Source organism: Zootoca vivipara, chromosome 8 (genome assembly GCF_963506605.1).
Source record: "Zootoca vivipara chromosome 8, rZooViv1.1, whole genome shotgun sequence".
In the NCBI taxonomy this organism is placed as follows: Eukaryota; Metazoa; Chordata; class Lepidosauria; order Squamata; family Lacertidae; genus Zootoca; species Zootoca vivipara.
In genome coordinates, this window is record NC_083283.1 from 21,446,953 (window position 1) to 21,473,359 (window position 26,407).

General features: G+C 41.9%; 1 protein-coding gene across 2 annotated transcripts; it reads right to left on the reverse strand.

Annotated features, from left to right (window-relative positions):
- Nucleotides 1-1,986: 1,986 nt before the first annotated feature.
- Nucleotides 1,987-25,415, reverse strand: ATP6V1C1 (ATPase H+ transporting V1 subunit C1). Of its 2 annotated transcripts, none has more exons than XM_035125736.2 (13): nt 25,342-25,415; nt 16,602-16,784; nt 15,850-15,917; nt 14,450-14,535; nt 12,554-12,648; nt 9,884-9,975; nt 9,189-9,287; nt 7,610-7,678; nt 5,630-5,722; nt 5,454-5,547; nt 4,303-4,400; nt 3,259-3,385; nt 1,987-2,618 (listed from the first exon to the last, which is right to left on the reverse strand). In XM_035125736.2, exons 1-13 carry the CDS (start codon nt 25,354-25,356, stop codon nt 2,523-2,525), a joined length of 1,215 nt encoding a protein of 404 aa, XP_034981627.1. In that variant the 5' UTR covers nt 25,357-25,415; the 3' UTR covers nt 1,987-2,522. The 2 variants fall into 2 exon arrangements, with proteins under 2 accessions (XP_034981627.1, XP_034981628.1); XM_035125737.2 differs by lacking the exon at nt 25,342-25,415 and adding an exon at nt 20,918-21,075.
- Nucleotides 25,416-26,407: the final 992 nt, after the last annotated feature.

Consider the following 26,407-nt stretch of genomic DNA (forward strand, 5'->3'; position numbering starts at 1 on the left):
ATTAAAGAAACTGGTCACATCCTCTTAAAGGCCCCCTTCCAATAATAATTGTAAGAATTGCGTTTAATTGTATTTTTGATGTGATTTTCAACATCCTTCTTAATATTTTCCCCGATTCTCCTGTTTCCTATATCCCTCTCACATATTCCCTATTAAAATGTTCTTGTTGCTGTTTATTGTTTTTATAACAATCTTTTTTTAAAATAAAAATGTAAAGACAGGTGTTAGGTGTTTGGAAGAGACTCGGTTGATGTTGCTATCAACTGTTGTTTAGTGATGTATTGTTGTTTTAATGGATTGTGTTCTCTAAAATAAGCAAGAGTAACTGTAGGTTGTGTTCTGTATCCATGAGATTATGTAAGCAGCAGTTCTGGTAACTGGCTGAACTTTCTGGGAGCTGGGTCCTGGCATTTTGCAGCACAATTCGAACAGCACCAACAGGCTGCATTATTTTCAAAAGAAGAGTTTTCAACTAGGCTACATGATGACCTCAAGCTGCATCCAACTGGCACCCTAGACGCTGCTGGAAAGTTACTGGTATTTGATCCAGTGGAGCCTTCTGTCAGTGGAAAAGGGATGGAGGTGATCTTGGGTGGCTGTCCCTCCCTCCTGCAACTGCTGTGACACAGCCCACGTTATTCCAAAGTGTTCCACACCCTATGAGCAAATTTGGGGTGGCGCAGAGGAAATTGCTGGATAGCTTTGGTCTCTGTTCTGGTGAAGGCTCTGCAGGATCAAACAGCATTCAGCGGGTGGAGGGACACAACTGGATGGAGGGACACAACTGGATACGGTGGGTTCACTGTAGCGTTTGACCTGCAATCTTCTACTATAGCTCAAGGTAGAAAGAAAGGTGTGTAGAACAAGGTAATGGAAGTCTGGCTTATTCCTGGCACTTAAAAAATATCATGCTGTTCTCCTAACAGACCTCTGTTAGAAGAAACTAGCTTATTACTGAAGCTCCCTTTGAAGTTCTCATTTTACCGTAATATTGTTTGTTTGAAAGTGGCACAAGGGTGCCCTCTGGTGTTCCAGAAACAAAAGTGTGGTGGTAGTGCAGAAGCTCCAAAGAGTTTTTAAATATTCAAGCAACAGAAATAAAGAATTGGAGCTGACCAATAAATATTATAAAACTATTCTTCGTAATACCAAAATGCATGTTAGAATCAACCAGCTCTTTAAAAAGACCCATCATGTTTCTCTATTGACAGTGGTACCTCGGGTTAAGAACTTAATTCGTTCCAGAGGTCCGTTCTTAACCTGAAACTGTTCTTAACCTGAGGTACCACTTTAGCTAATCGGGCCTCCCACTGCCGCCGCACGATTTCTGTTCTCATCCTGAAGCAAAGTTCTTAACCCGAGGTACTATTTCTGGGTTTGCGGAGTTCGTAACCTCAAGTGACTGTAAGCCGAGGTACTACTGTACTTGGGCCCAGCAATGAAGGTAAGGTAAAAGGTAAAGGGACCCCTGACCATTAGGTCCAGTCGTGACCGACTCTGGGGTTGCGCGCTCATCTCGCATTATTGGCCAAGGGAGCCGGCGTATAGCTTCCAGGTCATGTGGCCAGCATGACAAAGCCGATTCTGGCAAGCCAGAGCAGCACATGGAAACGCCGTTTACCTTCCCGCTGTAGCGGTTCCTATTTATCTATTTGCATTTTGACGTGCTTTCGAACTGCTAGGTTGGCAGGAGCTGGGACCGAGCAATGGGAGCTCACCCCGTCACAGGGATTTGAACTGCCGACCTTCTGATCAGCAAGCCCTAGGCTCAGTGGTTTAACCACAGCGCCACCTGGGTCCCCTTTTATTGATTATTGTCCTGTAGGTCTTCATCTATTCTCCCCCTGCCAGCCCCACCAATTCCTTCCAGCGATTGCTCAAATCTGTTTGCTTGCTTTAGCACCCAGCGTATGAATCTCACCTCTCAAAATGATTCCTACCAGCTTTTGACAAAGTAATACCAGAGTGAGACAAAGCAGTCAATACAGCAGTACAGGTGCTTTTATTTTTCTCCTGTGAATGTTTCCAGTGCATAAGTTTTAAACATTCAGAAAGCACGGACTGAATATCAATCTTCACATATTTTACATCACAATTCAATAACAATGTTTACAAGTTTTATATCTATGAAACACGGTGAACAAAATGGCATTAAGTTTTCTCCCCACAATCTTCCTTTGTAAACAAGTTCTTCCCGGAGGATAGTCAATGGAATTGATGCAAACCACGGTACGAAAGAGGAATGACCCTTTAAAAACTTTTTTTAAATAAGGACTATTTATAAATACACTCTGATTCTCTCAATATACATTTACAGACCTGATCAATTTAAAAGCGATACTTACATTTCTCTTTTAAAAGAAAATGTCAAAGAGATGGACCACTATGGGGATTATTCTCCTACGTGAGGGAGGAAGCAAGCAAGCACAGGTTTACAGGAGAGAGTTAGGAGCATCACCATTCTTCAACCTTTTCTTCTTGGACACCAATATTATGTGAGGGTGGTCAGGGTCAGAAGTCATCTACTTAAATTCGAGCAAGTTGCAGTCTATCTTGTAGTACACATAAGGGTAGTATTCTTGCTGACTGAGGTTCAAACCTGGAATATCCATAGTTGCCTATAAAAGACAAGTTTTTTTTTTAAACTCAATAACTGTAAGAGTTTAGCAGGAGAGTTAATGGCCACATTTTTAAAAAAACACGTACAAGTACTATTGCTCAGACTCAAATAAAAACCACCTGAATTTTATCCTTTTGGTATGTTTTAAAATTTCCTTTCCACTGGGGAAGGGTCATAGCTTTGTGACAGAACATGCTTGACAAGAAAGATTTCATTAAAAAAAGTGATAGCTGGGAAACTTCAGAATTTAATGAGACTCTCAACCAGTCCCACTAGGTCCACTGAGATTGATAAATGACATCATCTACCTCTATCTACAGAGTCTCCATGGCAAGTGATGCTGAATGGCAGACGATTGTTCCAAATCTGCCACTGTGGCACTCAAGACATTGTGATTACTGTTTTAGTGGTTTGCACAGGGTCATCCCTTCTAGCAAGACCTAAGACTGCAAATCAACCACGTATTCTACTTTACCAACCTCTGGGCAAACTTATAAACTGTCCAATCAGCACCAGTTCCCATGCTGGTAGATGTGGATGAGCCAGATAATGTCTCCTTGGCGCAAGAAAATTCTCAGTCAACACAACTCCAACAATTTGAATTGCAGGTGGACATCGTAAAAATGTGAGTTACTTACATCAATGATTGCTGCTGCGCTGCTGTCAAGGTGCTTGTACAAGTCATACAAAACCTCTCTCAATTTCTTCATTGTTTTCTTGTTGGGCTGAAGGAGCATAGCCTGGAAGTTCACTGGCAAACCATACCTAGAAGAGCAAAGTAATTTTAAGAGCTGTTGGGGGTGTGCTTCAGTTCTGAGACTTCTGGAATGCAATTGTTGTCACCATTAGTGATACAGTGGGGCAGCCAGTTCAGCAAGATCAAATGTTAATGCTGCTCTCCCCATCATGGAGGTGGGGATATGGTGATGGGATATGCATGTGCTTCATAAACATCCGATTATTATTTTTGTTACATGATGGCTTCATGGAGTAGGACAACTAGCCTTAGATGAGCAATAAACCTGACAATGTGAAATTAGCTTGGGTGGAGGGGGAATACAGTAAGACTATGGAGAGGGGCCAAGATCACCACTGCTGCCAGTTATTTTGGAAATATACTATTATGAAGGGGCAGCAAAATTCCCAAGGACGTTGAGCTCTGCCGTTAATGAAACTCAAGAGTCTCAGTACCAGTTGTCGTTCGTTGTATTGTTTAGAAAAATTGTCAATAAAAATCAAACATTAAAAAAGTTTCTGTGTAAGCACCTGTTCACGCTGTGCTCCAAGCCTAATTAACAGGCAGGAGGATAAGAAAAGAGGGGGAAACAGGTATCTGAAAGGGATAACTCTCTTATTCTGGAACACTTGTCTTATTCAGAGGTTTTGGAACCATCTTTAGAGCATAATGGCTGTGAGTCCTGGAAGACCTGCTCCTTGCCTTGCAGGTTCATGGAAGTATCTGGAATATCATGAAAGTTTAATATTAAAATAATCTTACTGCTTGTCTGATTGCTTTAGTAAATCGGCATTGTTCCTAGTTAATGTGTAAATAGTAATTTGATTCAGATAATCCTGGTGTCTGTGCAAGAGAGCGTAGCTACCAAGATTCACTAGACCAAACATGTGGAACCCTAGTGATTCTTGAAGGAATGGAGCAATAGCTCATCTATACAGAAAAATACCTCAAAACAGATTCAACAAAGACTCTCAGCGCTTTCACATGAATCCACGCAATGAAAGCTTCACTGAAATTTACTTTCAGCCATCGTACTAGAGGCCCCTGTAATTGGAAAGGAAAAGCAAGAAGTCATTTTAAGCATCAGGAGACTTTGCACTGTTTTGTGTAGGGCAACGTTACTGCAGCTGCTCTACAGAATGAACAGACCAAAGCATGCCAAGATGAGATAATGGAAGCATCATTTGGCTAGTGAAACTGAGATTCTGAACATCAACATCTTGTCATTTTAAGCATTTATTTCCTGCCTTTCTATATGAAGACAGAGGGAGCTTACCTAAAACTATAAAACGGCAATAATATAAAAACAACAGAAACAAAAATACATACAGCAATTACATAAAAGACCAAGTCAAGCATTCACCTAGTCACAGATCAAAATGATTGGGGGGGGGGTCTTCACTTGGCATAAAAAATACATAGGACCAGTGCTTTTTTCTGGGGGGACATGGGGGTACGCATACCCCTAAACATTTTGCGAATCTAAGTTTGGTCTCATTGAGGGGCAGTATTTCAATATGAGAAGGAAAATGAGAGTACCCTTAAACATTTTTTTAAAAGAAAAAAAGCACTGCATAGGACAGTATCCAAGGCTGCAGTTGCACTGACACAATGCATTTTCCATGGACTCAGTGGTGCTTCCTCTCCTGTCCTCATCAGCACCTCCCTCTCAAAACCAGCTCTTGAAGGTTGGGGGAACCTCTGGGGCAGATCTGGGGGGCACGTGTGGGTTGAGAGAAAAATTAAATCCTGTTACACCAGCAGAACGCACACAGAACATTGGATACAACCCATAATGATGCCTGCCAGGAGGAGATTCCACAGGTGGGATGCCACACTCAAGAAGACCCCCCAATGCCATCTAAAAAACTAAATAGCCAAACACTGGAAAGTGTAGCCCAAACTGTAACCTACAATTACTATAACAGCTTTCATACTCTCAAAGACTGCTTTGTTCGCTCTGCATTTACTGCAATATTTCTTATATATCAAGGAATTAAGTCTCAATAGTCCCTAAAGGCAGATGTAGGGAAGGAAGAACTATTTGGGGGGGTTGAAGAATTATCTTCAAATGTATTTAACACACATTGAACTTACAAACTGTTTCTTCTTATCGGTAGACAGCCTGTTCATTTCTTCCTTGTCTGCCTTCATCTCTTCTTCATTATACTGAAAGTCGCGGACCATAAACCTGCATCGAGAGACCAGCAGACCATTGTAGGTTGGTTTACAATTGCTGTTCGTCAGAAAAACAACCTGGCAGGACCACTTACTTGTTTTCCCTGGCTTTGTGTCTGAACTCATCCACGGCCTTCCTGAACAAGGTGACATTACAGAGAAGGCTATCCTGGTCCTCTGAAAGAACACTGCAAAGAACGAAAGACGCCAGGGAGCACAGGTAAAAAAACAATGGAACATACTGCAATAAAAACTGTAACCTGTAACGCAAGACCAGCAAAAACAGCTTATGTGCTGCTGCACAGTTGTACTGCTTCAGATTACAGTGCTAGGCTTACAGATGGTGTACCTCTATTAGAGGAGTAATTGCAGCTCACCTTTGCCATGCTTCACAGGAGAAGTGCTCGAGTCGCATTTCACATTCAAAGCTTTCTCCTTTCTGAGCAAAGCTAGCTGCATTAAACCCGCTGAGTGCAATTTAAGTGTTCTCTGAGAAAATGACCTCAAATTTGCAACACTACTTAACAGCTTTCAGTAGCTTTCCCGATCTTGCCTGCTTAGTAAAGTGAACGGAGCATTAGAACTAACTGAAGAACAGATACTGCTTCAGAGGAGGGGCGAGAATGAGAGTTGTACCTGCCCTTGCCCCATAAGACGATTTCTGTGCAAACCGAAGGTTCCTCTAATACAGTTGGCCCAGTAGAAGATTACTGGACTTTCAACCTTCAAGTCCAAATGAGACCATGACAAAAATATGCTTTTTTGAACATCACCTCTCCTAACAATTGTACCATGTGGTTGGGCTGTGGCCAACAGTACAGCTGGCTGCACACATTATTGGGCGTTACTGGAACCAGACTCATACCGTGTTTCCCCTTTTTTAAGACACCGTCTTATAACTTTTCCACCCCCCAAAACCACAGGGTGTCTTATTTTCGGTGGGGTGTATTACCTGTATTTTTTTTATTACCGGTACGGTTTTTATTACGGTATGATCTGCCCGACTTCATGATCTGCTCCACGCTGCAGCCGCCTGAGGGAAAAGAAGCTCGAGGGCGGCGGCGGAGGCGGCTCCTCAGGGGCTGCTGGCTGGGAGGCAGTTCCGGGCTCGCTCCTTCCTGTATACGGAGCCCAAACTCCAAGGAGGCGGAGAAAGCGACCCACCCCTGGCCGCCTGTTCCTCCGCGTTTGCTGCGGCTCCTTGCACCTCCCCGGGGCCAAGGCGCCCAGCGGGAGAGAGGGAGAGGGAGAGAGGAGGCGGCGAGCAAGGAGCTTCCTTCCCTTCTCACCCACCTTTTTGACCATCCCACCCCTGGGCAACCGGCCACCTCTGTTTGCCTCAGCCGTCGCACACCCTTTCCCCGCTGCGTGCCCCGGCTGGAGGAACGCGGGCAGCCGGCTGGGGAAGAAGGGGCAGTTGAGGGAGGGGAGAGCAGCGGCGGGGCATCTGGGGGTGACTGAGGGGAGAGAGCCCTGGTTTGGGCAGGGCGGTGGCCGGCGAGGCGCTTTTCCTTCGCGAGGTGGGCGCTTCAAACGGCATTTTTAAACGCCATTTTCCCTCCTCAGGGCTGACTTTGCTGCGTTCCTCCTACGCGTGCGCTCCAGCTGAGCCAGGAACAACTAATTCCCGCGCTCCAGCTGATCAGCACCTCCATGTTCTTGCTTTGCCCGCGCCTGGGCGCTCTGAGCGCTCCATGCTGCAGCAGCCAGTTTCAGGCCCCGAGCTGGCAGACATGGAGGTATGTCTTATTTTCAGGGTATGTCTTATATTTCTCAAATGCTTAAAATTGCTGCCCTGGCTTACTTTATGACTACGACTTAAAAAAGGGGAAACACGGTAATAAGGTGGCACTTGTATTCATTGTTCAGGAATGCAGTTTCTAGGGGAACGGACCTGATTCAAAGACTCAAATCACAAGGTGATGAAAGAATTCTAAAAGAGAACTAACTTTTTTTTCCCAGGGGGGTGTTATACTACTGGGCAAACCAAGTCTCCAAAAGCTGTTTCTCCTTTTTTTTTTAAGTACATCTGCCTATTTTCAACTGTGTTCCTAAGTAAGTGGAATCAAACTTACTTGCTGGATCGTGGAACTATCATATCCGTTAAAGTTTCATACTGCTTCATCCAGTCATTATAATTTATCCTACAGATGGAAAAGTTAAGCATTAGTTGCCTTAACAAAAATCCCTGGGGAGGGGAGCACAAAGTTCTTTTTGCCACTGTCAGCACCATGAGTGTTTTCAGGATACATTGGGTGTAAACCCAGGATACATCCAGGATCCAAGGAGCTGTCTGATGTGTGCTCCAGGTTTCTCCATGAATACACAGAGGGGCTGCCTAGTTTCCTTTCCATCTACAGAAGAACTTTGCACTGCATCAGATGTTGCTCTGTCAGGTGCTAATTCAGGAAATAGTTTTATAGTACTATTGTATGTATCTTTACTCAATTTACTCTGAACTCCAGGGATTCATTCCCAGTGGTGTGTACAGCTTAAGACTTAGACAGACTTAAGTTCTCCAGTACAGCTTTAAGATCAGGACTTGCAAGGAAGTTGTTGTAATGAACAATACCTATTGCAAACTCTTGTTTTTATTGCATAGGAAAAGGCACTCCTGGTTTTCAAAGGGTAGAACATTGTGCATTAGAGCAAAGATCAAACTTTTAATACTTGATGTTCTTATTATGTTTTTAAATATGCTTCAAGCCACTCAGAGTGGCTGGGGAAACCCAGCCAGATGGACAGGGAATAAATAATAATAATCTCAAAGTGCATATTTTTCATTGCATTTTACGGACACTTACTTTAAAAGTAAATATGCATACTGCAAGCCCTGTTCGACACTCAGAATAAAGCAGGCATGGGGTAAAATTATAAGTTTTTGTTGTGTATATAATTTTAGATGTACAGAATGTTCTACAAAATTAAACAAGAAGCTAAGCTCAACACCTTGTTCTTTATTTTCAACTCTTTATTGGCCTAAAAATGTCTTCTTTTCCTAAGACAATACCTTTTTAGCAAGTATTTCCAGTTTTCATTTTTTAAAAGCTAGTAAATTTCCATGAGCTATAACCATCCTTCGACCAACTCAGATACATCCTCAACACAATTTACTGGTACTTTGACTAAAATATTATTACAAAGACTAGCCTTGTTTGCCTGGCCTGCTAATGCTTTACTAAGATTGCAGGCTAATATAGGAAGAGTTAGGGCAGGGAAGACAAATGCAGTGATAAGAAGCAAAATGTTAACTGACTTGAGTAAATCCAATTTACAAGCTAAACACTTCAATAGGTTAGAGCAAATCAATGAGAATTTCTGAAACCTGGAGGGCAGTTTTCACAGCTTAGCTAGATTTCTCTTGAATGACTTAATAAATGAACAGATTTTGCAGTGCTTGTGAGAGGGCTTCAATTTACAATGGAAACATTGAGTGCTTTTGCTGATGTTGAGATGATGTAAAGACAATGCCCGTTCCCCTGCCCCTTAGAAGTGGATTGCACATTCCTACATGTGCCTTTAATTATTCCATGGTAACATAGCAGTTTCAGCAAACAAATCATGCTGTGAAATATCCCTTCCTCTTATTACATTCTGTATGTTCGTCTTTACTTTTCAGCAAGGATTCTTTTTGGGACCAGGAGACAGACTTACTTTGGTACAACCACTAACAACGTAATCAAGTATTCAGAATCAAGTACAAAGTCATCTTTCTTTACAATTTCAGCCAGACTTCTGGTTAGCAAACTTCCCCTGTTAAAGAACAAGAAGATCAAGAAATGAGTGTATAATTCTTATATTTAATTTGATCTGAATAATAAGACTTTTGGTGGCGAATAGCTACAATTTTTATAGTGCTCCTGATGTGATATAATCAATTAGACATGCCCCAAAACCAATCAATTACTTTACTGACAAATAGCCAAAATCTCAATCCAAGTGACTAGATACCTTAAGCTTAGTAAAGTATGAAATCCCAAATTTTCAGATAAACTTGCATGATATGCAGAGCCCACCACTTAATGTTATCTGAAAACAAAGATCATGTGCTGTGATAAGACTGACAAGTTGAGCTATATGGCTGCTGGTTGTACAATTCTCTGTATGACTTCAACATGATGGCAAATATATTTCTTCCCTCTTTTTTCAGGTTCTTTTCTTAGCTTGTTTCAAATGTGGCTTTAACTCCACCATTAACTTGTACAGTAAGTCCAGACCCAGAGGTAGGGCAGTCTGCTAATTTAGGCCCTTACCTGAGAAATGTATGAATTCAGAAATCAAAAGTCATATTGAACATATCAAATTCATCAGCTTGCTTTCAGATTGGCTTACAGAAGAAGACAACTCACGCATTCTTCCTTTCCAAGTTCTGAAGGTTGCCTTTCAGGTTGTTGTATGCAGACGCCCTTGCCTTCAGGTCATTATCAATCTGAGTCACTCCCTTTAAAGAACAAAATTCAGAAACAAAACTGTATCAGTGTTTTCTAAGAAGCATTTAAATACTGCATTAGATTTCCCTATAAAAATGACAATTACAGTATGTGCAAATGAATATCAGGCTAGGAAAACGAGACAACATTCACTGGCCAGCATTCCAGTTGTTACCCTCCAGATGTTTTGGACTAGAGCTTCCATAAGCCCTTGGAGGACACCAGGATGAAGAAGGCCACAGATTATCACTTACACACAGTTTTTTTTAAAGAAGTAAACTATATTAGTAAACTGAGTTTGAAAAATCTGTAATTGACTTAGAAAGGATTATGACTCGGAATCCCCTTTTTATGAACTTTTTTAAAACACAGAAAATTATTCTCAGAAGTAATGAAACAGCATTAATTTGTAGCATATATGACCCATTTAAATGGAGCTTACACTTTGCTAGAACAGTCACTGAAGTTGCTAATGATGTGGGGGTGGGATCCAGAAACATACTTGAGACTTACCCAAGGGCTTCCACACACCCAGTGGAATTCAAATTCTTCTCCCTTTGGACATTTAACCTCCATACACTATCAAATGGCTCTTGAAACGCCTCACTTTTAAGTGCACCTTAAGAGGTACTGTTGCCCTGGACTCCCAGAATTTTTTTCTGGCAGCCTGCGGATCTTAACCATAGAGTTTTCCAGCAAAGATGTTTTTTTAAAATTTATTTTATTTTATTATTCTAACTAGGTCTGGTCTTGGATCCTTTCTGGAAAACCCATGTGGATTTTCAGCCTTGAAACAACTTTTTTCATAAGTTGTTCCAATAGAATATTTTCAAAATCACAGGGCTGTATCCAATGCTCATCCTACTCAGAGTAGTCCCAGTTAAAGTAATAGCCATGGCTAACTCCAGTCTTAATTTTAATGGTCCTACTCTCTGTAAAATACCACCCACTGTGGCCCATTTTGCACATCACAGCAAACAATTAATGGTTTACTGTGAACGTGGGTGGCTCTTCCTGCTTCAACCTTAACACAGAAGGACTACAGAAGCTTGTTCAAGGAAGTATGCCTGATTTGGACATCTAGCAGATAAAGTGGCATTTAGGAGCATCTGCTGAAAGATCTGGTAGCTAATGAATTGTTGCTCAAGTAAACAGTGCTCATGGTGAAAGGGAAAGGCATCACCCAAGAGTTTTTTGAGGGACTAGAAACAAAACTAATCACAGAGCGGGGGGGACTGACTACTTACTTCTTTTTACAATACAGAATAGTTATTGTTCCCATACTTATGTGAAGCTATGAAATATTTGGGGAATTACTGCAGGGAATTGCCAAGAGGCCAACTAGAAGAAAAGCAATGATTTGGCTGTGGTGACCACCCAGGGAAGGCTGCAACTGCACGCCTCACTATCCACAAATGGCACTTCAGTTGGCTTTATCTTCCCTTTCCTCTTTAGCACAATGGCACCATTCATCACTGGTGATGATTTATTTAGACAGTTAATCTACCAGCTATTTCACTAAGCAAGATCAATCTCTTCCTAGAGAGCAGTCGCCAGCCGTCCTGCAGCTGGAGAAAGAGCTTCCCTTCTTTGAGCTATTCCCTAATTAGAAACTATTCCCATCCATCCCCAAATATCTATAGGAGAAACAAGCAGGGCAGTGGGGATGGGAAGAAAAAGAAAAGGTTTGGGTTTTTATCAAGGGCAAATGCCATATAGAGGAGTAGAGTCTTAGTCACAATTAGTGCAGTTAGGAAACAGGACTGCTACATCCTGCCAGTTCGGAGAGAAAGCATAAGTTGTGGGAGAGAACAAGCCTTTGAGTTAGGATTGTGGTGCAAGACTGCACAGACAGACAAGAAAATAATCTTTTGGACAAGATAATCCGCACTTGCCAGTGTAGGACTGAGCCTTCATAAATGGGCAAACTGTAAACGAATACAGATTTATGGTGTTGTAGGTTTGCACTGAACAAGACAAACATGGCAAATCTGGAACTATACTTGATAATCCGCTAACTTTGATAAGTCTTTACTTGGACTTCGTTATTTTAACCCATGTGCAACTGTCCCCATTCTACGTGCCTATTTTATAGCTTTGTTTCCATTCTGTATTCATTCCTCTGAAATGTCTGATCAATACCAATTTTTTCACTTAAAGTATTCAATATTGTAAGATGCCCAACTGGGTTGCATATCTATATTTTATTAACTGTATTTACATTTCCAGAGTATGCAAGACCCTGATGAGAGGTTAGTCTACTACCTGACCTTTTCCAGGTTCCCCCCTTTCTTCATGTTAATAGGAGGCAATTTTCCATTTCCTGAAATGTCAGGTCAATGTTTTCATTGATCTTCCTGATAAATCACTGTATGCTTTTACCCAGGGGGGGGGGGCTTTTGCACCACAGAAGCTTTCTGCACTTGTTCGTCACTTTGGGGATTTTTGATGGTTTCTTCTTCTTTTTTAAGAACATCAAAGAGACTACAAAAACAGAAGCAATTTTTACCACTCCCTGGTGCATGGTCTATGCAGTACCACCGAGATTATAACACAAGCTTCGGACCTCTTTGGATAGTATAATCCTACCTTGGCAATTATTTCTGAAATATTCTTCAGAGACTGCTTGATTGGATACTTTGCCATGTCCCACTGGAACCTTGTTATGTAGGTGACCAAATCAACTGTGAACACAAAGTTTGGATGCTGGTATTAGCAAACTAAGCACAAAGCTGTGCTGGCCCCTGGCCGATTTATAGGCACAATTTAAAATTCAGGTTTAACCTCGAAAGCTCTGAACTTGGTCAAGGCTATCTGAAAGACCATCTTCTCCTCTATGTACCTACTTAGACCTCAAGTTCCTCTTCAGAGACCCAGCTCTGGCTGCTCCCATTGAATGAAGAGTGGTGAGTCACTGCTAGGAGAGTGGCATCTTAGTTATGGAACAGCCTGGCTTCATATTTCTTATCCTTATTGTACCAGGTGAAGACCTTTCTGCTCACTTTTAAATCATTTAAGTAATCTGGCCCATTTTTTAAAAAATCTGTTTTTTAACTTTGGGTGGGTGGAGTTCTGTTTGGTTTATTTATCTATCTAGGGTTCCTATCTTTTTAAAATGGCTATGTTTAATTGGAATTTCAGTTGCTTTTTTACACAACTATTTTAAGCCAGCCAGAGAACTTTATGTTATAGGATGGCGCACAATCTGCATGAATGAATAAATACACCTACCAAGCAACGCTCCTGGAGACGTTACATAGATGTCTGCCTTTTAAAACACAGGAAAGACTATATATAGTATAGAAGCCATTGCAGCAAGGCCATATTAAAAGGTATGCTGTTTGGGATGTTTCTTTTCATATATGAATTTTGTGCACCTACATAATTATAGAGTGGATCAGAAGCAATAAGAGGATGGAGCCCCTATTACCATTAGTTGCTGAGAGGGGGGGGCATTTTGACAGGACATTGTTGTGACAGTACTGCAGGAGCATAATTAAAGATACTTTTGGCATAATTAAAGATACTAGATTGCTGTGTTCTATTTATTCAGGTCACCTAACGATAACCTAGATTTACAGGTGATAACCAACAATAAAAAGCTACTCTGGGACAGCTTAACACTTATTTTGACCAGGCATGATACACTTGTTTTGAGGAGATGATACACTTGTTAGAACAGGGTTGAGGAACTTGCAGCCTTCCAGAGATCGTTGGACGTCAGCCTCAACCATTGGCCAAGCTAGCTAGGACTTGCGGGGAGCTTGATTCCAACATCTGGAGGGCCACAGATTCTCCAACCCTCTTTCAGAAGTTACTTTAGTAAATTCTGAAGGCATATTACACATATCACATCAGTTTTTTCACTGGTGTTCAGAAATGACACCTCTACTCTTACAAAAGCATCTGTGCTGTCAACTGCATAAGAACTGCAAGGGAAAAATGGATCAATGTTCCAACAGGGCATCTTTCACACTATTCTTTGGGTATGACAGTATTTTTCATTTCTTTTTGATACTATCGACACAGGGTGATAGCCAACTGTTGTACTGATGTCAAACCCGTTGAAAACAACATAGGCTACATAAGTATCTTGACCATTGTTTTCAGTTGGGGCTACTTTGAATATGCCTATTATTGGCATACTCAAAGATTTAATGGACAAGATCAGTATCACCATAATTATTTGTATGTCTTTTTAATGCGATGAACATATCTATCTATTTCAAGGATATTTAAATTAGCATACATGAAAAGCTTGTGCTTAACGTAACTAAGAAGACACTGATCACATAAAAATCTAGACTTATAAACAAGGTAGGGAAAGCAGAACTGCAGCTGAAGAGCAAGCTTCCTTTTAAATATTATATTGGTTTTAGATATTATAGGTTGGTTTCTAGGTTTTCTGCTTATATACATCACTTCTGAATTTATGCTCAAACCATCAGCTTTCAATGTCACCCTTCACAGAAAGCTAACATTTACCTCCATTGGCCAGAAGGTTTTCCTGAACTTTATCTTTGCTGTCTTCCAGAACATCAGCCATATACTGTGCCACCTTCTTGACAACACTGAAGAGAAGAGAAAAATTAAGATAAAAGAAAGCAGATCCCATTCATCTTTCTGTCTGTAGACTAAACGTTTCAGCAACTTGGGGGCTGTATCAAATGAGACTCACAATTATGTCACAACTTATTTCACAGAACTGTTTCAAACTGACAACAAATTGTTCCCTATGATACACTCCAAAATGCTGCTCATGAAATCTGTCATGGTTTAAGATCTGTTCTTTGCTCTTCAAAAGCTATGTGTCGTTTAAGACTGGGCACTTTCACTGATTTTTGCCAGTTTTACTCAATTCAAAGAATTTTTCATTGCTTTCTGTTAGGCCAATATCTATTAGGTGATAAAGGGCACTAGTTAACTCTAGTATCAGAGGTGGTATGTCTCTGAAGATTAGTTGCTGGGGATCTATTTTTTTATACTGAATTTATATACTGCCCTATACCTAGGGGTCACAAATTGCGGTTCACAGAATATGAGGAGTGCTGTTGCACTCCTACTTCTTTAGCTTACTGTTCGCACCTGTTTGGCTACTGTGGGAACAGAATGCCGAACTGGATGGGCCTTTCATCTGATCCAGCAGGACTCTTATGTTCTTACAAATCATTTTAGCAATGCAGACAGTCAAAGCACAATCAAACGTTCCAAAACATGGCAAAACTGCAAGTACTCAAGACTAACACATTGGGTTGGTTCACAGGTAGCATTCCTGAGCCTCCAGATGATCCTTGTTTTCACCTGTTTCCCCTCCTTAGCAGAGCAGGATTGGAATTCGTGGTTTGACGCTGGTTTCCATACCTAGTTTGGAGGGCAAACTCAAACCACTGCTTACCACTTTGGTTGTTGTGACTTGTCATGGTTGTCCAAACCAAGAAGTACCTAGTTAACCCAAAATATTGTTGGAGACTCAGAAATATGGCTTAATAAACCATACTGTGCACGTAGCCTGATTGCTGGCAACTGACAAAGTAAAGAAAATAAGACAGGGATAGCTTTAACATTACACAAACTCAGGACTGTGGTTTGTTTGGCAATAACAAGCAAGGATTGGAATGCCAAAAACAAACTGCAACTTAAAGCCCCTTCCTTGTTTAGTTTATCTGCTCACACCAGAGGAGGTACGTGGGAGCGATCAGGCTGCATGCACAGTATGGTTTATTCCGCAAAGGTTCTTCGCTTTCTATTATGTGCTAACACTGTCAGTCATTAAGCTGGTTAACCTAAAAAACAGACAATTAGCAGACGATACATAGGCTTCTATATTGCAACAAAACGGAAGAAATGTGAGCATTGATATTAGGTGGATATTAAAAAGTAGTTACCTTTCCACAAATGTATCCAGTTTAGCCAACTCATCAGACAAGCCAACTAACACATCAAGGGTACCAACCTATAAAGGAAAGAATGAGAATTATTTTAGGTCGAACATATATAACAAGGTAACTGTAAGAAGGAACTATTAGACTAACGGTGCAATCCTATGCATTTTTAATCATAAAGAAGTCCTACATTAAGTACAAGGGGATTTATTTCCAAGTTTGCATACATATGATTTCAGTCTAAAAATTGTCTTCCTTTTTAAAAACAACAACAACATTGCATTGAAATTTAAAGATAATCATTTTATTTATCATCTGCCTGCAACTACAATGTTGGAGATTATCCATGCCAGTACATTGGAACAGGAGTCCATGAATCTCAGCAGGGAATAGAAAATGGATTTATAAGCTGGTCTGACCATTTGTTCTATATCACAAGTACATTCAGCATTAGCTTGTGATACTGCATTCAGGGAGGCAACTTAAAATATAATTTGGAATTTCTAAAAAGCCTAACAGCCCCCTTACTGTATAGTTCCAGTTCATGCTGTGGAAGATAGGAGCCTGCACTCCACAAATTCACAAGTTAGGTAAGTGATTTATAATTACTTCATTTAGTAAGCAAAGTAACATTAGCAGGCAAATAATCTTCGGCAATAGGAGTGTGTTGTGTTTGTACCATCATGTCTCATTTCCCCTAAACTTAAGGTGCAAACAGTTTGAATACAAAACCGCAAGTTTCTGAATGGGTATACCTTTAAATCCGGAATGTTAAACTTTGCATTGGTAGACAGGTTATTATTTTTTATGGTTGCAGCACACAGCTTCTCCCATGTCTGCTGACATGTTTTTTCCCCAGGAGCAGAAATCAGCCAGAACTCTGTCATTTTTGCCACTTTATTGCGACGCTGATGATTTTTAAAGATAGAGGTAAAACACTGGGGAAATGAAAGACAGGGGGGGAATTAAATAACAATAGAGAACAAGGTCCATTCAGAATATATAACAATTTCTGGACCACCTCTGGGCCACTGGTGTGGCACACTATTCTATACTGCCCTCCCGACATACGTTTTAACACTTATTTAAAAGCATTTCTAAACCACTTCATATTTTAAAAGTCTCTAAGCAGTGTGCCTTACATACAATAGTGAAACAATATCCATTAAAACAAAAATACTGCCTAAAATCAATAAAACTGCATGAAAACAAAAAGCATTTAAAACAGTTTCAATGCATTAATACACATAAAGCAAGGCCTAACCTGGTCAGGGAAAGTCTGTGAAAAAGATCTCTTTATTACATATAGAATTATGTAGACTTCTATTTTGAGATTAGAATTTTTGTGATGCTGAATGGTCAATTGTTTTGTAGCAAATCCCCCCCTTCTATACTACCGTAATATTAAGTGATTTGTATAGGAAACCCTGTACAAAATATTTCACTTGTGCATAATCCAGAGCGAGGCAGTGGGGAGGGATTGTTCCATCTGGCAAACTGATATACTTGTGCACATGGAATGTTAAACATCAATCAATCATTTTATTTGTATGCCACCTTTCCAAAGTTAAAGCCACACTCAAGGCAGCTTACAACATATCAAACAATAAACAAAACCTCAAAAAGTACCCAAAACTGAACATTTCCCACATAAATAACAAGAACCAAAATAAAAATACAAAAAAATAACATTAACAATGGTAACAACACACACCCCTTGCAAAAAAACCACCTTCCTAAACAATACCCCGGTCCAACATAGTGCCATGTTGCCACTCCTACCATAAGAGGGCAAGGGGGTTCTGAGACTGTTCTGCCCAGCTACAAGAAATCTTTAATCTGTATAATCTGAGGGCAGGGCAATTGGTTCCACTGTTAATATTGCTGCATGTTGTATAGTGATTGTGAGCATGAAGACACTGTACACTATGTAATGTTTAGATTTTCTTTTTTACAAAATACAGTCAAACCTCGGTTTACACCTACCTCTGTTTGCGACCACTTCGGCAAGCGACCGCCACAGACCCAGAAGTGTTTACATCCGGGTTCTGCAGCATTAGATGCGCAGGAGCGATCTGTGCAGCTCGCGCATGCACAGAAGCGCTCTATTGGCAGAAGCATGCCTTCAGGGAGCGATCGCTTCGGCGAGCGACCACCTCCGTGGAATGGATTGTGGTCGCAAACCGAGGTACCACTGTATATTTTCTATTCTTTCAGTTCGTATAGGTAATATTACCATTTTAAAAAGGAAATACTGTTAGTATATTTATACTGGGAAGAATACAGTTTATGACAGTCACTCACCCCCCCCCCCTCTCCTCAAAGTTTTGTTTCCTGATGAACCACTAGCTATGGAAGTTTCTTTACTTTCCCCTCTATAATAACTTGCATTTAAGCGGCCCTTCCAAAAATGTGGTGATATTTCTCAGGACACCTATCTTGCTAGGCAGTAGGCAACAGAACCTTGCATCAACACAGAGCACAATAAACTCAACTGTAACCTTCCTAACATCTTCTAGTCACATAGTTTCGAATAGTAGCAAGCTATGTAACTTCTGATGTTGTTGTAGAAGCCTAGCTGGACAAACTTACGCAACCTGCCTGATATTCATATGACTAATACACTAGAAAGCGTAGGACTTTAACTTCCTATCAGCTCCTATAACAAAATGAGTGAATGAGACTGGAATATTTTAGGCTACTACTGGCTATATTACTGAATTGTGAAGCTGAAGTGCCACACTTTGCTTTTAGGGCTAATTAGGCTTCGTGAGAACTATTAGCACATTTTACAACACTTCCACAACTGCTTAATCAACAACAATAGTAAAGTTCTACTCAAACAGTTTAATAAAATGCTGAAAATGTGAACCGAAAATGTGCACCCAAATCAAAAAACCCTTTTCTTATTCCTCACAGGACTGAAACTACATCTCTTAAGAATAATTGATTCATGTCTAGCCAAAATAGAACACACAAAATTATGGCTGTTTTTTCTTGGATGAACTCTCAGGGTAACTTCAAGTGCATTCTCTGTAAAGATGTGTCATTGACAATTCATTGGATGGAGTGTTTTTTTTAGCTGAAACTACTTCAATTGTTCTTACAGTTTGCACAATGAACTCTATTCAGAATAAGGAAGTACTGAGATTGATTTCAGACATTGCTTATACAGTTTGCACAGGAGAATGAAAAAAGGAAGAGAAGAAAATTCACATACCATAGCCTAGAACTTTTAAATAGGGAACTTGTGTTAAAGGTGTCAATTTCAATTGTCAACTTGCAGTCTACTCTGCTGATTAACGTAGGTCTCCTAGCACACACCAGAGCTGTGAGAAAAAAGGTCTCTGGATCTTCTAGTCACTTCTCCCCACTCACAATCCTTGAACATCGGGGAAAGTATGGTCTATGTATCCATTATCACTAAGCCTTTTTCCATTGCTCTTTACAGAAAATACTACTTACCGATTCAATAACATATTAGATCTTGCTATCCCCATTTCCTTAGTCCTAGCAAAAGCAGCCTTGCATTTAAATAAATCAGAATAAGATATCTACAGATTTAAAAATGCAAGTGGATTAGAACTAAAATGGAAATGGGAATGAGTAATCTACGTATAAGAATTGGTATTTTTGAAATGAAGAGAAAAGTGATTTTTTAAAAAAGAGTGCTTATCTTAGTGCTAGTATTAAGAACTACCATAAAAGCAGCAGTAGTGTGTTAAACTGAATAAACACATTTATTCAGCATTCTTCCATTTGCTTACATTAAGCTTACAAGGTGGTTTAGCTATGTCTGTTCTTTATTGAGCATTTGTTTACAGGACGGTTACATGACAAGGAGAATTCATCCTAATTCACTTATGGGGTGCTTGTCTTCCTGTTAATCAGTCGTGTATCTCACTTTTCAGTGCATTTCCCTACCATTTTCCTAACCACAGAAAATGGATTTCTTGTGCTAGAGTGACATAGCACTTTAACAGTGCAAAACTAAGTTCCTGGTATGCGCCTGAATCAATCCCTCCAAATAGTGACAGCCTGGAGGCTGTGGTACCCTGTATTTGGCTAACCACTAGATAATTCTAAGGGTTAAGTTCTGAGAAAAACAACTCAAATTAATCTACCTATACTGAAATTTTTAAGACAAACTGCTTTCTCTTGTGTTGCAGAACAATGCTGAAGGGAACTTACAGAAAGCAGTTCTTTTTTAAGGAGAGCAAACTGTTTAAGGAACAATATAAAAATATTTCAAACCAAAGACTCCCAGCCCAGGGGTATGTTGTTAGAGTCCCCAGCCATGACCAATAAGCAGGTGTCATGGGAGTTGGGCTGCAACAACATCTGGAGCGCCCACCCTTGATCTCTAGAGGACATCTTTTCACACTGCTGTCACAAGAGTCAACAACAGACAGCCTGCCAGCAAAGTATTTTTTTATACAGATCTGATTTATTCTAGGTGACAGGAGTTGAATGAACAAAGTCATAAAATAACACACAAATCTGCAAGATGAGTTTGGTATGTTAGCACGATTAAAGAATTGGAGGGGGGAGGGAGAATCAGGACACTTAACTAAACTGCAATGTGACTGGCTACCCGGCTCTTTGAAGAGACCCTCCACACCGAAAAAAATAAAGACATGTTTGTTTATGAAGGGCTCGTCCTTTGCTCCTGCCTTTGTCCTGTCAACGTGCGAGGAACAGACTTGCAGGATTTCGCTTAGATCGGCAGCTTCGCCGTGGCGCAAGCTTTTACAGGCACTGCACGATCTGAGGAAGTGGGGTCTACCCCGCAAATGACCGCCGTGCCCCATTGACGCCGCTAGTCCTTAAGACACCACCATTGGGAAGAAGACCTGAGTGGGGCGCGGGGGAAGCAAGCTTGAGAGCACCCATTAAAAAAACACCAGCCGTCCCCAGGAGAGAAATCCGCCCTCCGGCCACCCTCTTCGTAAGGAGAGCCAGAGGTCAGAGCTAAGGGAATCGGGGAACCTGCCTCCTTTCCGGACGCGGCACAAGGGGCCTAGCGGCCCAGCGTGCCCGAAGGGGGCTGCCACCGGGGCCCCTCACTCACCGGCGTCTGCGGAGCGGGGCACAAGCGGAGCGGAGGAGCTCAGGCACGGGGAGAAGCGGCGGACGCCGAAAGGGGCCCTTCCCGTCACTCCATGGCCTTCGCGGTAGCAGCGGCGCCTGCCAGCACCATCACGTGACGACCGGCGGTGAATGGATCAGCTGACCAGCCCCTTCCCGTTTGGGAGCCAAAAACCAGTCGCAGCTACCCCGGATGGAGAGGGGCGGAGCTCCGAGAGGGAAGCCGGAGAGCGAGGGACGGCGGGCGCGTCCGCGAGCGGGCGGGGCTAAGGGTTACCTTGGAGCCGGATCTCGGTTGGTGATTGGTGGAGAACGGAGGTAGCTTGGGAACGACAGCGGACGCCCGCTAGGGGCGCCAGTGTCAAGGGAAGAGCCCGCGCTCTGCTCTTCCACTGTGAAGCTCAGATTTATGTGGGGACGGAGAAAAAGGTTGTTCCGCAGGTATAATTTAATTAGTGCAGTCCCAGCCCGGTCTACTCGACAGTCTAAATTATGATGGGGAGGAAGGAAAAAAAAATCATAATTTACATATAATAATATCCGTTTCTTGGGAACCAGGGCTAAGCCTCGGCATTCGTTCTGAAAGCCAGTGTTTAGCACAGGACGATATGATGAAGTCAGAGAGGAGAAGGCATGAAAAATTGCAGGTTGATTCTGTTAAATGAACAAATGCAGCAGTAACGTTAGAGGGCAGTACTTTAATTAGGAACATCCAGGTATTAGGGAAGCTGCTACTCCCGTATCAACCAGTGTAGAGTAGCCTACTGAGCTAGTACTCTGACCGCTAGTTTCACTCGGTATGAGGCGATTTTCTGATAAACTAATATTTTTCTTCTTCGAATGTGGAGTTTTCTGCATGTTATGAAGAAGGGGAGCAGGAAGGCGTTGAGCCTCGTGGAAATTCCAAGCACCGCAGGTTGTAACATTATTAAGGAAACAATGCCGCCGTATTAAGAGCATGTGCAAAAGGAGTTGTGTAGATTTAAAGCACAACTCTATGTGTGTTTCCTCTAGAAGCAAGTCCCACTTTCACTGTGTAGGATGAAGCTTACTTCCCAATAAATGTGCATGGGACTGTAGCCCCAGTTTGATCTGATCATCTTGGATGAAAAACGGGTTTCACCAAGGGTTGCTGGGACAAAGAAACATCATGGTTGCTCCTCTCCCCACACCATTTATTTCATTAATTAATTACTTTGTCCCGGTAGCCCTGGTGAAACCTAGAATCTGTTTTGTGGCCTGCAGAATTTAAGCTAATGAAGTCTGCACTGCTATGCAAACTTGGAGGGATATAAGCCCCGTTGAACATAGTATGATTTACTTCTCTGAATAAACTTGGATAGGATTGCACTGTAAATCTGCATCATGCCTCCCCTCCCACATCCAGGAGTTCAGGAAAACTAAGGAGGTTGGTTACACATTTATGACCTAGGCTCCTTTGGGTGTGGGGATGGCGAGGGTGAGAATAGGGAGGGCCTGAACTGGCCCTACAGCCAGCACTTGACAGTATTGAGCCCAATCACTACACAAGCTGCAGGCTGGCGGAGTCTGAAGCAGGCTTTTGTCTGCCTCCTGTTCTGCTCAACCAGGGTTGTGGATGGACTACTAGCTATACTGCTCTGTCACACTCAGCTACTGCCTAGCCATGGTTTCAAGTTGTTCTACCAGTTGCCACTTAGGGAACAAATAAATGCAGTGTTCTTCACAAACAGAAAAAGAGGGAATCTAACAGCCTTAACAATGTGTTTGCCAATACAGGTCCAACGTCCATTTCTAGATTGTGGCCATTAACTGCAAGAACACATCAATAAACACCAGGATGAACAAGCAGAATAACAAGGCAAATATTATCCAACTCTCAAATGGAAGCCAAATGTACTAGAAAATATAAGACACGCAAGAAATACATAGTGCTGTGAGTACAGAAAAGGTAACAATTTGAGTTTGCAATAAATGGGGATACCACTTCAGCGGCACCAGCTGTGATTTGCATAATCCCTACATGGATTGTGGGTGAACAACCTGCAATTTGGTTGCAAGCGTTGATCGCCATCACCAGCTAAACACTGCCTGAAAGTACCTTGTAATCTAATATTGCACCTTGATACATAGACATTAATCCTCAAAGTTCCAATTAACCCACAATTTTTTCTTGTGTATTGTTCTGTGCGCACAAAACTTGACAAAACTAAAGTCACATCCACGCCATATGGTTAAAACACATTTAAAACACATGGCTTTACTCCAAAGAATCCAGGGAGCCACAGTTTATTAGTAGCTCTGTGAGGGGTAAACGACAGAAAAAAACTTAAATGTAGCACATTGTGGTCGCTACATATGTGGAGCACATTCAGTTGCCTGCAATGTAGACTAGCATGACAATTAAATTGCAGGCCAATCAGTCTTCATAGTTGGTGATAACTCTGGAAAGTGTGTCAGGAGAATTAAGAGTTCTACTGTACACTCATATTCTGTGGGGTCTGCCATATTTCTAGTACTTGTATAAAGGTAAAGGTAAAGGTAAAGGGACCCCTGACTGTTAGGTCCAGTTGCAGATGACTCTGGGGTTGCAGCGCTCATCTCACTTTACTGGCCGAGGGAGCAGGTGTACAGCTTCCGGGTCATGTGGCCAGCATGACTAAGCCGCTTCTGGCAAACCAGAGCAACGCACGGAAACGCCGTTTACCTTCCCACCAGTACTTGTATACTGGTAAGTAATTGCTGTTGGGGAATGGGACTCAATACCAGGAAGGCACCAAGATACATTGTGATAATTGGTGGAGTAATATCCTAATTTAGGAAGATCCTTGTTTGAATAAGGGACCCAGGTGGCGCTGTGGTTAAACCACTGAGCCTAGGGCTTGCTGATCAGAAGGTCGGTGGTTCGAATCCCTGTGACGGGGTGAGCTCCCGTTGCTTGGTCCCAGCTCCTGCCAACCTAGCAGTTCGAAAGCACGTCAAAGTGCAAGTAGATAAATAGGAACCGCTACAGCGGGAAGGTAAATGACCTGGAAGCTATACACCGGCTCCCTCGGCCAATAATGCGAGATGAGCGCGCAACCCCAGAGTCGGTCACGACTGGACCTAATGGTCAGGGGTCCCTTTACCTTTACCTTGTTTGAATAGTACTGCAACGGTATTCAGCCACTAACTTTCTTTGGAATACTTACATGCATATTTATCAGAGCTGAAGTATCTTGTGGTTTGTTCGCTCTTACAGAAAATGATACATTTTAATGCAGATTAAAACTTGGTTTAATTTTTAGAACTGCATTGATAAAGGTTATAAGAAAAATTGTTATGGGTCAATCGAAGTCTGCTTTTATTGTCTGCTCAAATACGAGGCAGTGGAAGACAGGAGTGCCTGGCGTGCTATGGTCCATGGGGTCACGAAGAGTCGGACACGACTAAACAACAACAAGTCCCATGGCTTACTGGGGTTTTAAAGTCATGTCTCCCCAGTTCAAGTCTAACACTCCAGTTAGCATAGGATTTACTGTTCATACACGTGTATAGGATTACAGCCCTAGTTATAATTTTGTGCTTCACAAAAAGCAAACATTACTCAGTCTACACAGGTTTGAATCATATGTTACAGTGTGCAGCACAATGCGTGCTTACTCAGAGAAGTATCATCAAGCCTTATTATTTAAATTAGGTCCTAATAGTCTGCAGATGCTTAAGACTAGTAATAATCCATTACTGCATTCCTTCTTTCAGGGAAAGTCCTCTATTACAATAACAGCAGCAGCTCCTTTCTCATGGAGTCTAGATTGGGAAGGTAGCAAAGACCATCTACTTATTTTCCTTTCCTTTTTATCCTATCCTTCTTCCAAGGAGCACAGGTATAATACATAGCTCTCCCCTACCTGTTTTATTCTCACCACAATCCTTGCAGGTTATTTAGGCTGAGTGAAAGTAATTGGCCATTTTTTTATGGCTTAGTGTAAATTTCCATTCAAATCTCTTCAGTTCTAGTGTGGGGATATGTACACATCTTGCATCTAAAGCTATCCCTAAAGAATCCTGGGAACTGTAGCTTACCCCTCGCAGAGCTACAGTTCCAAGCACCCTTAACAAACTACAATTCCCAGGTTTTCTGGGAGGTGTACTTTAAATGCATGGTGTCTTTTCAGTCTAACACTCTGCTACAAGCTACGCCGATTGAAATTTGCTCTTCTACACAACAATTAAAGCGGCAAAGTCTTGTCCCCTTTTGCATCTTACTGCCTTACAGATCAATTCATGCAATCCTGAGTGCACTGTGCCACAAAAAGAATAAGTAGTGTACAGCTGGGAAGGGAAAGCAGATATTCTTGGAATCTAGTTCCCATTAGTTCCAGCCAGCATGGCCAATGGTCAAGGAAAACGGGGGTTTGTGTCCAGTTTCATCTAGGGGCTCCATACCTGCAGGCACACCATGCTTGATAATGCTGAGGAAAGCACTTGCCAGTCTGAATCTAGCGAAAATTCCTTCCTGGTCCCAAATAAGGTAGTCAGTGAGGCACCTGTTAAGTAAGCAGAATTTTATTTGGTGCCCAACATCCAACGTCACCCAACATCTAATTTCTGCATAGCTTATATACACGGGAAAGAGTCGTTTCCTGAACCCAATGGGCTACCACAGCAGAGATATAAAAAGTAAACCACACCATCATTATCTTTACAAATAATCCTGAACAGCCTTGACTATCCTACAGGGGTCAAGCAGAGGTTAGATCATTATCACTCACTTCAGAAGCATTGGGCCAAGTAAAAGGTAAAGGGACCCCTGACCATTAGGTCCAGTCGTGACCAACTCTGGGGTTGCGCGCTCATCTCGCATTATTGGCCGAGGGAGCCGGCATACAGCTCCCTCCCTGTCATGGTCATATGGCCAGCATGACAAAGCCACTTCTGGCGAACCAGAGCAGCACACGGAAACACTGTTTACCTTCCCGCTGTAGCAGTTCCTATTTATCTGCTTGCATTTTGACGTGCTTTCGAACTGCTAGGTTGGCAGGAACTGGGACCGAGCAATGGGAGCTCACCCCGTCACAGGGATTCGAACTGCTGACCTTCTGATCAGCAAGCCCTAGGCTCAGTGGTTTAACCCACAGCGCCACCTGGGTCCCTATTGGGCCAAGTAGGGTTGCTATATGTCCTCTTTTTCCAGGACATGCCCTCTTTTTCAGGGGAATAATTTCTTTCCTGGCAGATTTTTTAAATTTTCTAAAATATCCTAGTTTTTTTCTTTGGTACTTTCTTTCTTTTTCTCTCTCTCCTTTTCCTCCCTCCCTCTCTCTCTCTCTCCCCCCCTTTCCTCTCTTTCTCTTCCTTCTACATAAAAAGTCACCATTTTGCTTCGTTGCTTTTCCTGGGCTTTTAATTATTTTGTATGCCTTCCCACCACCCCACAAACACCCCAAAGAGGGGGAGGCAGCTTTCTTTCTGTTTACATGTCTCTCACTCCCCCCCCCCCATTTTGTATGCA